Source organism: Protopterus annectens, chromosome 9.part0, assembly GCF_019279795.1.
Source record: "Protopterus annectens isolate FY-2018-M chromosome 9.part0, PAN1.0, whole genome shotgun sequence".
Taxonomy (NCBI): Eukaryota; Metazoa; Chordata; order Ceratodontiformes; family Protopteridae; genus Protopterus; species Protopterus annectens.
Genome location: NC_056743.1, coordinates 700,717,635 through 700,731,227, shown reverse-complemented (window position 1 = coordinate 700,731,227; position 13,593 = coordinate 700,717,635). Strand labels below are relative to the sequence as shown.

The following is a 13,593-nucleotide window of genomic DNA, read 5'->3' as shown; positions in this document are numbered from 1 at the left end:
TGATTGCTTTCATCTATTTACACTGGATTTTCATATCGCATTTTTTAAGTGCTGGAGTCTTCGATTGTGGTGTGTATGTGTGTGTGTATATATATATACACACACACACACACACACACACACACACACACACACACACACACACACACACATATATAAAGAAGGAATAAGAGTAAGTGAAGTAGAAGGAAAGAATTCTAATGGAGTGGAAGAGGAGTGAGAGAAACAGAGGGGAGGTACAGACTACATAGATGTCAACTGGGAGCTTTATTTAGGCGGTAGTGTTTTTAACTCTCTTTTAAACTGGTGTTGTAGGGATATTCGTATGTTGGGGGGAGTGTGTTCCAAATGTGCTACAGAGTACTTGTAAAGGGACTTTCCAATGTTCTTTTTGGATTTATAGATGTCAAGAAGATGTCTATTAGTTGAGCAGAGATGTCAGAGGGGGGTGTAGTATCACACAAGGTTGAAGAGGAAAGGGCAGGAAGAGGGATTGTAGAAAAATGCGTGTGTGATCTGTAGTTGAGGAAGTAGTGGTTGATGTGAGAATTCAGGCCATTAAAGCTTCTTAAAACCAAGACAGTGGTGAGAGTTGTAAGGAAGATTTGTGGCGAATCTGGTTATTTTGTTGTATGTTTGGTCTAATTTGAAAAAAAATAATAGATTGAATGTTAGTAAGGATAGGGGCATCATAGAGGAAGCAGGGTAAGAGGACTGACTGAGCCAGAGAAACTTTGGAGGTAGGTGTAAGGAATTTCTGATTTCTGTAAAGTAGGCCAGGTTTCTGGTGTTTCTTATACATTGTTGGATGTGTAGGTCAGTTTTTAATTCATCGGCAGTTATGGTACCAAGTAGTTTGGTATGAGGTTCAGCTTTAATAACAGTATTGTTGAGGAAGGTGATGACAAAGGAGGGTTTGTGTTGTGCCAGTGTTTTAGAAAAGAATAGGAATTTTGTTTTTTGGGATTAAGTACCAGATGATTATCACAGAGCCATGTTTCTATGGCTGTGAAGGAGTCCTGAGTGAGTGTTAAAAGGTCTGGAATACTATAGGTGGTGGAGATGAGAGTGGAATCATCGGTGTACTGTATCAGGGTAGAGAGTTTGCAAGCAGAATGTAGTTTGTTAGTGAAGATACTGAATAGGAGGGGACCAAGGATGGATCCTTGAGGAACTTCTGTGTTGACTAGATGAAAGGGGGAGTGGACAGTTTGTCGATGTTGCGTATTGGAGAGCTAACTGGAGAACCAGCTAACTGAGGAACTGGAGAGGTTTAAGTCTGAGAGTTTATTTAGTAGTTTAGAGTGAGAAACAGTGTCAAAAGCTTTTGTGAGATCAGGGAATAGACAAGAAATAAGCATGTTGTTATCACAGGCCTCGGCTACACTATGGGTGAAAGAGAGTAATGCAATGGAAGTACTATGGTGGGGCATGAAACGTGTTAGGTGGTGGTAAGTAGCCTATTGTCAAGCAGATGTTTGAGTAATTGGGTGTGTATGCATTTTTCAAGAATTTTAGTGACAGGGGACAGAATGGCAATGGGTCTGAAGTTAAAAGGATCAGTGGAGTTACTGCCCTTATTAGTGGAATTGTATAGAAGGATTTCCATATATCAGGGACACAGGCTTCATTAATAGATCGATTTATAACTATAGAGACAGGATAGGTGATAGACTCAGCAGCAATTTAAAGAAATAAGAGGGTAGTTTATCAGCAGATGGGGAAGCAAGGTTTGAGTTTCAGCAACAGAGATTTGATGTAAGTGGTGGAAAAAGGTTTAAATGAGACGATATTGAAAGGTGTTTTGTTGGGAGATGAAGGCAGGGAAGAGGAGGTGTTAGTTAGCTTTTGGATAGTATCTATGAAGTAGTGGTTTAGGAGAGTGGCAATTTCAGTTGTGGTGTTATGGGGGAAGGGGTTTGGTGTGGTGTGGTTGCCAGGATAAAGAAGTTTATTAATGATTTTCAGAATTGTTTTGAATTATTCTGTAGGTTTGATTGGTAGTAGCAGAAAAAAAAATTCTTATCATTGTTAACTAGGTTTTGAGAGCTTTCAGAGCTCTTTGTACTTTAAAAGTAGAGAAGGGTATTTGTTTTTAACCCAGGTTTTTCAGACACCATCTCTTTTGTGCATAATGGTGTGGGTATATTTGGCGAGCCAAGGCACAAAGTTGGATTTTATTCTAATTTTTCTGGTAGGTGCAAGTGAATTTGGTATGTCTAGGAAGATCTGACTGAATGGGTGGCCACGGTAGTGCAGTGGTTAGCATTGTCGCCTCACAGCATGCGGTTCTCTGGTTCAATCCTCGGCTGGGGTGCCTTCTGTGCAGAGTCTACATGTCGTCCCTGTAGTTGTGTGGGTTTCCTCCAGGTGCTCCGGTTTCCTCCCACATCCCAAAGACATGCTTCAGGTGGATTGGACACTCTAGGTGTGAGTACATGTGTTTGTGTGACTTCTGTGGAAGGTTGAGCACCAGGCTGGCAACTCGACACTGTAGAACTCCACTGCCAATCATGAGCGGACAGGTGATCCACTGTGGCGACCCCTAACCGGGAAAAAGCCAGAAGATGAAGATTTACAGAGGATGGTCTAGTTTATGCTGGACTGTTTAGAGTTAAAAGATTGTGGATTGAAGTTGGTAAGTTTACAACAGTCTCTATAAACGTGGTCTTTGGGTTGTTGCAGGGAGTATCATTGGATACAGGTAGGAAAATGATCACTTAAAGAGTTTGGAGGTGCCCCAGGGTTGTGATAAAGGTTGGTATCTGAGGTGAGGATCCAGTCTAGGGTATGGCCAGCAGTAGAGTTTTTATTGATGCGAGTAGGGGAGGTGATGAGTTGATGGAAGCCATGAAGGTTAATGTTAAGATTAGCAGCTAAAGCTGTAGGTTTATTCCAATCAATGTTTATGTCACCAAGGATGATAGTTTAATAGGTAACATTTTGAGAGATCCATGAGAGTATGTTCTCAAGGGTGGGAATATTGTTCACAGAGGTGATATAGATGGAAGCTATAGCAAATTGTTTGTGTGAGTTTAGGTGACAGTTTAAAATTAGAAGTTCGGCAGGGTCAAAGCAGGGAATAGAAATGGAAAGTAGGGAGACGTTAAGTTGATTAGAGTAGAGAATTGCAACAACTCCACCCCTTTTCTTAAGTCTGTCAGAGTGAAAGATGTAACTGGGGGGGGGTAAGATTTCAGTGTTTGTGATGTGTGATTTTAATCAAGTTTCTGACAAGGTTAGGATAATGGGGGGAGGTGTTAGCTATCCAGGAGTGTAGGTCTGTGATCTTATTTGCAAGGCTTTGAATATTTAAGGAGCAGATATCCAATGTTTTAGAAGAAGGAGAGGGGGTGGGGGTTGAGTAGTGGGGGTGAGATGTAAAAGGTATGAGGGTGAACAATTTTAGAGAGATGGAGAGATGATATGTAAGTAGAGGATAGTGCTGATAAAGTGAATGTTGGAGAGAGTGGATGATGGTTTTTGATAAAAATGTGTGGTGTAGTAAGAGGTTGAAAAAAGAGGAGGAAGAGAAGAGAGGTGAAAATAAATATGTGGAGCATGATGAGAACATGTTTGTGAGTTATAGATAAGGAGGGAAAGTTTAAAGATGGGAAAGAGTAAGTATGAATTAGGATAGGGAGGAACAGGGGTGATGCCTATATGTAGTAGGATTATTGGTGAAAAAAGTGAAGCAGGATGAATACAGGGAGAGGAGAGAATGTATGGAGTGTGACTAAGGAGGGATAAGTTTAAGATAAATGTGTGAAAACAGAGGAGTTTGTAATTGATGGAAAAACCTAATTAGTGTGAAGTAGCAGAAATAGGTGTGGTATGCAGTGTATAAATGTAAGTGAGGTGGGGTGCTTGGGATTGGGGATAGGGTAGACTCACAGAAGAGTAAGTAAAGATTAGTGAAGGGGGTTGCTAAAGTCAGAGCTTTCTGAAGACAAAGAGATAAAGGGAAGCAGTTACACAATCATTAAGGTGTTACTGAGAAATATAAGTGGCACCCAAGACTATATAACAGTGAAGAAAGGAAAAATACAAAGGAAGGCAGAGACAGACCAAGGGGCTGGGGACAGGGCAGGCAGTGCAGCCCAGTGATGTGTCAAAACTGTAAAAAACTACAGTTAAAATGTTGGTGCAAAATAACACAAGAGAACATACAATAGTGGATGGTAAAGGTCACATGCAATACCGAAGTGATCAAGTGGGAGCTGAAGGTTGCATTTCTGGAGGGCCAGTTTAGTATCTTTGCTGTAAGATGTTTGATTTACCAGGTATTCAACAATAGTGGATGGTAAAGGTCACAGGAAATTATGAAGTGAACAAGTGGGAGCTGAAGGTTGCGTTCCTAGAGGGCCAGTTTAGTATCTTTGCTGTACAACATTTGTTTTACTGGGTATTCCACAATAGTGGATGGTAAAGGTTGCAGGCAGTACTGAAGTGACTAACTGGGAGCTGAAGGTCGTGTTTCTGGAGAACTAGTTTAGTATCTTTGCTGTAGGATGTTGGTTTTACTAGGTATTCAACAATAGTGGATGGCAAAGGTCACAGACAATACTGAAGTCACTAAGTAGTAGCTGAAGATCTTGTTTCTGGAGGGCCAGTTTAGTATCTTTGCTGTAAGACATTTGTTTTACCGGGTATTCAACTATATAGTGAATATCCAGGAGAAAAAAAAAGTGTCAATAGTAAAGTAGTATGCTCCTGCAAATCACCTTGACAGCCTGACTGTGAGGGGAAAGCCAGTTTGAGTATCTTCAGTTATCTGTGAGAGGTGTTTGAGGAGAAGGGAAATCTGAATAAGTAGGCCAAAGCTAGAATCAGAGGGGTTGTAGCCAACTGGCAGAGAGTGTCAGGAGTAGTGTGTGACAGAAGAATGCCAAAGCTAAAAAGTAAGTTGTATAAAATAGTAGTGTGACCAGTATTACTGTATGGCACAGAAACCTGGCCATTGAAGGCAGAGAAGCTGAGGAAGCTAGAGGTGATGGAGATGAAGTGCCTGAAATGGGGGCAAGGATGCATACTGTTGGACAGATGAATGCATGAAGACATCAGAGCAAAAGCCCAAGTAGCTTCAATTGTACAGGTTAAAGAGAACACTTTACGGTGGTTTAGGCACATGCACAGGAAAGCAAAAGACAAGCTAGTGAAAAAGCAGATTTGGGACAAACAAAAAAAAGGCAAGCACTAACAAGGGTGTACAGAGAACAGATGACAGGATTGTCTGAGAGAAGACTTGTGGCAGTCAGACATAACTTTGGAAGAAGAAGAGTGACACTAAATCTCGAGAGATGGCGACAGTTGATGTGGCACCCTGACCCCTTGTAGAAAATGTGAAAAAATAGGGTGATTATATATATATATATATATACATAAAATTGTGTGTGTGTGTGTGTGTGTGTGTGTGTGTGTGTGTGTGTGTATCTATATACGTGTGTGTGTGTGTGTGTGTGTGTGTGTGTGTGTGTGTGTGTGTGAGTGTATGCACACACACACACATATGTATACCAAAAAATATACAAAAATCCAAAATATTGCAACTAAAAAGCAATGTCTTTGCAGGGGGTAAGCCCCCTGCATCTCTCATGTATGGGGCTGCACTCCTACACACTCTGCTAATTAAATATACCAACTCCAAGATCACACAATGCCGGCAAAGTGGCATATTCCCCAACCCCAGTATTATAGCGAGCTCATGCAAATAAAATTAGCAAGTTTGGCATAATGGTTAAGGTCTTATAAACACAAAGTACAGGGCTTGATTCTGACTTCAAGTTATGGCCCTTCAGGGGCAATTAGCCTAGCATTCAACTATGAACCTGTGAATTCCCAAAGAGTCCACATATAAAAATCATTGTTTTTTATATGCATGCTCTGAGGTTTTGTCTCAGAGCATGCAAATAAAATAAAGCTGGCAATGCTTTTTGTTGACTATTTTAAGTTGGCTTTTTTCTCAATTGTGCATTCAGATCATTTTACATGGACCCATATATATATATATATATATATATATATATATATATATATATATATATATATATATATATATATATATATATATATATATATATATATATATATATATATATATATATATATATATATATATATATATATATATATATATATACATATGTATATGTATGTATATATATATATATATATATATATATATATATATATATATATATACATATGTATATGTATGTATATATATGTATATGTATATATATATATATATATATATATATATATATATTGATATGTATGTATGATTCCCTTGCATCTTACCAAATGTACATTTGGCCAACAAATGCAGGGGTGTGATTTAATGCTGATGGTATAGATGGCCAAATGATGGCTGTGGAGATGGTATGGAATGTTGATGCAGGTAAGCATGGTTTTGTGTGTGTGTGTGTGTGTGTGTGTGTGTGTGTGTGTGTGTGTGTGTGTGTGTGTGTGTGTGTGTGTGTGTCTGTGTGTGTATGTATGTCTGTGTGTCTGAGTTAGGGTTAGGGTCAGGGATGAGTTAAGGATGGGTATTGTGTGCAAGTTTGTGTATTTTATGGTAAGGGTAATGATTAGGTTAGGGGACAGATGTAGTGCTGTCTGTGTGTGTTGTGAATGTTTGTGTGTCTGAGTCTCTTTTTTGTCACGGCAGTATTACGGGAAGGTTATAATGATGTTAAGGTGTAGGGTTAGGGTTAGGTTAAGCCCTGTTGCCCTCTTTAGTAATGGGTGCTAACCCTAATGCTGCCCTTTATCCCAACCCAAACCCTACACCTTAACATCATTAAAACTTTCCCGAAACACTACCACTATCCAGACAAATTTGTGGCTATATTGGGAGAGAAAATAGTTTTCCTCTCTCAATATTATTGTTTTCAATGGGTTTTTTTGTCTTTTTTTTAATTCAGTATTGTGTATGATCAAGCTTATTTTGTCAGTGTTTGACATTCAACATTAGGGCAGTTCAGTGTGTGCATGTGTGTGTGTGTGTGTGTGTGTGTGTGTGTGTGTGTGTGTGTGTGTGTGTGTGTGTGTGTGTGTGTGTGTGTGTCCATATGTGTGTGGTGCATATATTCACATATATGTGTGAATTTATTTATATGACTAGACATCTATGCATGCCATTTGTAGATATATACAAACTCACACAGGCACATACACACTCGCACACACAAAGACATAGATTGCTATAGTCATCTGTGTTTAAAACTTTGCTTTATGCCCAACACCAAGTGTCTGCCATCATTTTTTCCTGTGGGTAGCCACATAGTAGAACAGATGCAAAGATCTGTGTGGTGTGGCAAGTTAATGCAGTTCGCAGGAGGTGAAAAGGGCCTGGGTTCAAAATGTGTCAGAGATATTTATTTAGTGACTCAGTAGCTCAGTCTGCTAAATGCTTTGCATACAGTACATTTGAGCAGCATGGGATGTTGGCATAATGGTTAAAGCATTTACCTTGCAGGCACAAGGTGCAGAGTTTGATTTGCACATGGGGTAATTGGATAGGCTTAAAATGGTCCACAAGGGCAGTTAGCCTTGTGCTGAACTGTGAACTTTGTATTATAACGATATACACCTTTGCCACTGTTGGATATCTACAAAGAGTGTGGGAAGGGTTATATCTGTCTGTCTGGCTCTCGTTTATTCTTTCTAGTCCAAAAACATACTGCACAGCATTCTTCTTCATGAGCATTATGTAAAGCATCATGTATGCCTGAACTATGGTCTGTGCTAGTAGCAGTGCTTCTGTCCTGTCAACTTTTTCTGTGGGTTTAGCCAGCTAAACCACTTCCTAGATCCTGTCATGATCCCAGTCAGCTAACACAGCCGCTTATGATATAAACTCTAACACAAAGAGAAACCATTTACCTTACAACTCTGCTTCTACTTTGTTCCTTTATCACAGAATATTTGACTGTCCAAAACCATAATATTTAACATTTTTAGAACAGCAACACAGATGTTACCCAACATGCCTGGAAATGAAAACTTGCTAGACAAAGTTACTTCTCAACTGCTACGGAAGATGTAAAAAAAAAAAAAAAGAAGAAAACATTACTGAGTCTGCACTAAAACAAACAAACAAACAAAACAAAAAACAGGGTTTTTAATGAATGCTGTTCTCCTTAACCAGATACTGCAGATTTCTAAAATGCATTTCATAAGCTTTAGAAAGAACTCATCATATACTGAAACACCACTGATACAAAGTAAATGAAAGAATTACATTTCTAGATATAGGCTACTCCTGACAAAAACATAGCTATTTTAATAACATTGGTTATTTTGCACAACATCCCCACTGCGCACCCACAGTCACAGAACGTCGGTTGCTACTGCTTAGTTTCAGTAAAGTTCAGCTTGTATTGAACTTCTCTCACCTGTCTCAAAATAGTACACCAGAAAGAAGGATCCAATCAGTACGCAGGTCCTCAGCACTGACATTCTGCCAGAAAATAAAGCCCCAGCTGGAGAGCATTAAGGTAAATCAGCTACTGTTCTATAACAATTTGTTCACCAAACTGTGGACTCCCATTCAAAGTTTTTCCTAAGTAACTTTTTAGGGAAGTCTTTTTTAGTTCTCTCAGCCAATTAAAACATCATCGTCATCTGTTGCCAAGCAAACAATGAAAAATGTGTTAAATTCACACGTACTCCCAAGATTTTGTGAATGCATGGAATTTATAGTTTGAGTTCTGTTAAAACACAGATCTTTCCTTCAGTCAAGTGTGACACAGTGGCAACAGAATACAATCTAGTATTTATTGTCTCATGACAGCTTTTGAAACCAAACTGTTAGAAATTAGTTAGAGGTTATCTGAATTTTATAGTCAACCTTTGCATTCATGATGCCCTGTTGCTCTCTATAACAAATGAACAGGGGGGCTGTCTTCCTCAACCTCCCAGATTGTACATATGGTGCTTGTTTTCATGCCACACTAGACACGTGGCCTCTTTCCAAAATGCTGGCACTACAGGTGACCAGATTGTTTGTCTATCATTGAGATTAGCTCCATGATTTTGTGTACATGTTTATTATTCTTTATTCCTTGAATATGCATACAGATTATGTCTTGGTCTTCATTTCAGTGTGCTACATTTACTGATTTCTCAGTAGCATTTATAAACAAGGCTGGGATTCCAGCAAATCCTGTACTAATGCAAAAATGTTCATAACATAAAAGATTACGATCAGGTCCGTGATCAATTCACTTCAAGAACATTTGACTACTAGGTTATGTTCAAACAGACCTTATCACAATTCTTTGTAGTACATGGAACTTTACTTGCTCCATGTACTACCACTAAGAGACAACAAAAAAAGTGAACGACAACGAAGTGCTTTGTAGCATTGAAAGCTGTAACACACTCAGTGCTGCCACACAAGCCTTTCTAGTACATGTAGATTTTGCTGCTCCAATCGTTATTACACCACAGAAAAACAAAAAGAAAATTGTGTAGGCTTATGAAGTGTTTTACAGCTTTGAAAGCTGCAGTAACACATTGCTGTCTCATAAACGGAAAACAAAAGTGAGTTGTATCTGATTCTGTAGCAACTTTAAAAGCTCTGATTCACACTGCTCTACCACAAACAAAAAATGATTTCAGTCTGATGTATACTACAGTTTTAAACTGTTTGAGCATCCTGCTGCTTTTCTGTAGTGGCTGCTGGTTATGTTCTACAGCGAGACCAGAGCGTAACAATGCTGAAATATGCTAAACAAACTTTGCTCACCATCTTTCTTACATCATAAAGGTGCTTAATGACTTTTACTTCTTCCCAGATTTGTAGCATGATTGCATTGTTTCATGTACTACACTCCTGTACTTAGAATCTCTGCAGCAAGTCATATTTTTGTTGTCTGTTGCCTTTATTATCTATCAGACATTCAGTACCTTAAAATAGAATTTATCTTGTTTTGTATTTTCATGTATACTATATGTATTAACATACAATCAAAATACATACTATACATTTAAAAACAGGCAGTATATAATATCTCTTTAAATAATATGGAGCAGGTCAGTCTCTCCTTGGTAATAAGATGGTGGTACAGCGACAAGATCCCAATCTTAGACCGTCACAGTTTGGAGTTCATTCCTAACTTCTGACTGCCACTGCTGGTCACTGCCTGTATGTGTTTTTAGCAAGTTCTCTCCCGTGTCTCTGCAGGTCTTGTCAGGTATACCAGTTTCCATGGAAAAGCATGACAGTTGCATGCTACACTAAATTGTCCATATATTTACCCTTCCTCTTGTAGCATGGATCAGAGCTAAAAACTGTCCATGGACCAGCCAGCTTACCTGCTTAATAAATGATACATTGAAGATTGGATACCTGATTAAGATATTGGCAACCAAAGTTATATTAGCATGTTTTTACTAGTAAATAAGAAAAGGATGTTTCTTAGGTCTTTCTAACCATAACTCCTGAAGTATAATAAAACCCAGAGCATGCATGGTTTAGTTTTGCTTAGAAAATTTCTGTAAAGATGATTGTTGCATGTAAATGACATTGTATTTGCAATCAAACTCATAAACTAAAAAGTGATTATTGTGGAAAGCAAAGCCCAAACATATTCCATGCAGTGAGTAAATACCTGTATTACAAGCTCAGATGATGAAGCCGCATCTCACAGGAAGAGATGAAGTGATGTGAAATTCAAAAAACAGGGCACAACAAACTATCAGGTGAAAAGTCATGTTGTAAATTTCTGCAACTTGCTGCACTGAGAATATATAAGTGATAATTCAGTGTGGAGCAAAGATGCACAAACACCTTTTCCTTATTGTTCCGGTGAATACAGTGATGTACCTACAGGGTGCACATGCACATAAGTCCATGTGTTTCAGCATGTATGCACTATAGTTCCTCAACTTTTACTTTGAATCAACAAGAGAAATCTAATCAAAAAATGAACAATAGAGCCACTATTTTGTACTGTATGCTTTTTATACATTTGCTAGTTTTATAAAATTAATGAGCAAAACATCAATGTTGAAATCCACAAAAACAGCAATTTAGATATGTTTTAATGGCCCAATTAGAACACACACACATGTAAAAACAATGGGCCGGATTCACGAAGGCTTGCACAGAGTCTAAGAGTAGTGTAAGACTCCATGCAGCCTTCGCGATCCAGGAACAGCCCAAAGTCCGTGTAAGAGACAAGCTAAAACGGCTCTTACACGGAGTGGGCGTGGATAAGCTAATCACCTCACTTGCAGCCGAATAGCATGCAAATGAGGATGATTAGCGATCCAGGAAGCCCAGAACAGCCTGTGTAAGAGCCGTTTTAGCTGCAGAAATGTACTCAGTTGACAACTGAGTACGCTTTCTGCAAACTGCAATGGAGCCATGTCAGCTCCAAATAAAGGGTGCATATGTGTCAGGCAGCATGCCAATGGCCAAATATGTGGCCATTGGCAAAGTAACCTGATGCAAATATATTAAAAATATAATTTTTTTCGCGATTGCCGATGTTTAAACCAGCGCAGCCCATAAGCAAACGGGCTGCGCTGTATAAAACATAAAAACGAAGGTTTTAAACCTACAAATGTAGGTTTTATGCAATACATGGAATGTCAATGCAGGGACCAGCAGACCAAAACCAACATGGCCACCGTGTAGTGGTTGCTAAGGGGGAAGACATGTAACTAAGCATTAGTAGGCAATCTGATGCAAATGAGTGTAAGGATACTGAATTCCACTGTCACATAGCAAATGAGCACAGTCTGAGTAGTGTAAGATTTACAGAAGGGGGAGGAACAGAGTAGGAGATAGGTGACATCACAGGGAGGAATGGTAGAAAGAAATGCAGTTCATTGGAGGTCAGAGTTACATGACAGATGTCAGACAGATATCATGGAAAGAGGTGTGCCACTAACTAAGCATGAGAAAGTCAAGAAATGGAAGGTGTACACTGTTGCCTACACCAAAGTTTCTTGCTGGATGTGTATGCGCACGTGTGCGCGCCATGAAGCGCGAGTAAGGCAGTGTGCGTGCGTGTAAGGCAGACTGAGCATGTGGGAGCATGTTGGGAGATGTTTAACACTGTTTGCGCGGGCGCATGCGTTTAATCTGAATAAGCAGATTCTGAACTGTGTAAGTATGTGTGCGTGTAAGCCACTGTGAGCGTGTTTCTGCTGGTTTACACACGGTCCACCCTGAGGAAACAGAAAGGAAAAAGGAAGCAACAGATTTAGTAGGAAGCTAGCAGGGAATACTGCTGGAGCTAGCAGGTGAAAACAATTAGATGCAGGCAATTACACAGGCAGAATAGTAGCCCAGCCCAGCACTTAAAACTCTGCAAACAGCAGTGCAGGATGTTTCTCTCAAGAGACACTGCAAGACAGGAGTTAAGTTATCAGAAGTGAAAACTGAAAAAGCTGAACTCAGAGCAGAAATGTTAGGGGCTGCCATAGCTGTCATAATGAGACTTGCTGAGGGTGGTGACAATGCAGATGGTGCCAGACAACCCACAGTGAGGAGACGGAGAAGAGTGTACAGGCCCAGGGTCACCTACCACGGGTTACATGAGCTGGAGATAGTAGAGCGCTATAGAGTGGACAGAGACCTCCTGCAGCAAATAGTGGAGCTGTGCAGGCCACGCCTCACACACAGAACCAACAGAGGGGAACCCATCCCAGTGGAAACCAAGGTATGTGTTGGCCTAAGAATACTAGCAACAGGTACCTTCCAGAGACCAACTGGTGATATGATGGGGATATCACAGGCATCAGCCTCCAGGGTACTGCACCAGTTCCTGGATGCCATGTCAGCACATGTCGGTGATCATGTATATTTCCCCAATGCCCGTGAGGTATTGGCCAGCAATATGCGTCTCTTCCAGCAAATAGCGGAATACCCTGAAGTAGTGGGTGCAATAGACTGCACGCATACGCATCAAAGCACCAGCCGGTGAGCGGGTAGGGCATACATCAACCGCAAGGGCTTCCTCCATCAACTGCCAGGTCGTGTGTGATGCCCAGGGCATAATAATGAATGTGTGTGCTGGCTGTCCTGGGAGCTACCATGATTCCCACATCTGGCATTTGACAACTGTACCAGACATTTGCCAATGGGGACATCCCGCATGGACACCTAGTGGGGGATGCAGGTTATGCACTGGAGCCGTGGCTGATGACACCCATCAGAAACGCACACACACCTGAACAGGAACGCCATAATGAGGCACACGCACAAACACGTAATGTAATAGAGCGTGTGTTTGGGCTGCTCAAGTCACAGTTCCGTGTCTGGACACATCTGGTGGAGCCTTGCAGTACACACCAACTACATGTACCCAAATTGTCATGGTATGTGCTATGCTACATAATATGATCTTGCAAAAATAGCTGCAGCAGGACCAGCATAGGGCCGGGCCAAACAGCCCCCCACCATTGCCAAGGCCATCACAGGCAGAGCGTGACTCGGAGGAGGAACAACCTGAGCCTGCCCCAGTAGGCAGAAGGAGGCATGCCCAGTATGCCCTGGCCTTGGCAAAGAGGCAATGCATAGCACATACACTAGCTCAGTAGGAACCCTGGGAATGATACCCCTCTGACTCACTC

The 13,593-nt window shown here is 40.5% G+C and overlaps 1 protein-coding gene across 1 annotated transcript in view; it reads right to left on the bottom strand.

The window, feature by feature from the left end:
- LOC122811464 (HLA class II histocompatibility antigen, DO beta chain-like) overlaps nt 1-8,568 on the bottom strand; it is a 99,764-nt gene extending 91,196 nt beyond the window's left edge. The window contains exon 1 of the mRNA XM_044083319.1: nt 8,400-8,568. Coding sequence (XP_043939254.1) covers nt 8,400-8,463 — 64 coding nt within the window. The 5' untranslated portion in view covers nt 8,464-8,568. The remainder of the gene's footprint in view (nt 1-8,399) is intronic.
- Between the last annotated feature and the right edge of the window lie 5,025 nt (nt 8,569-13,593).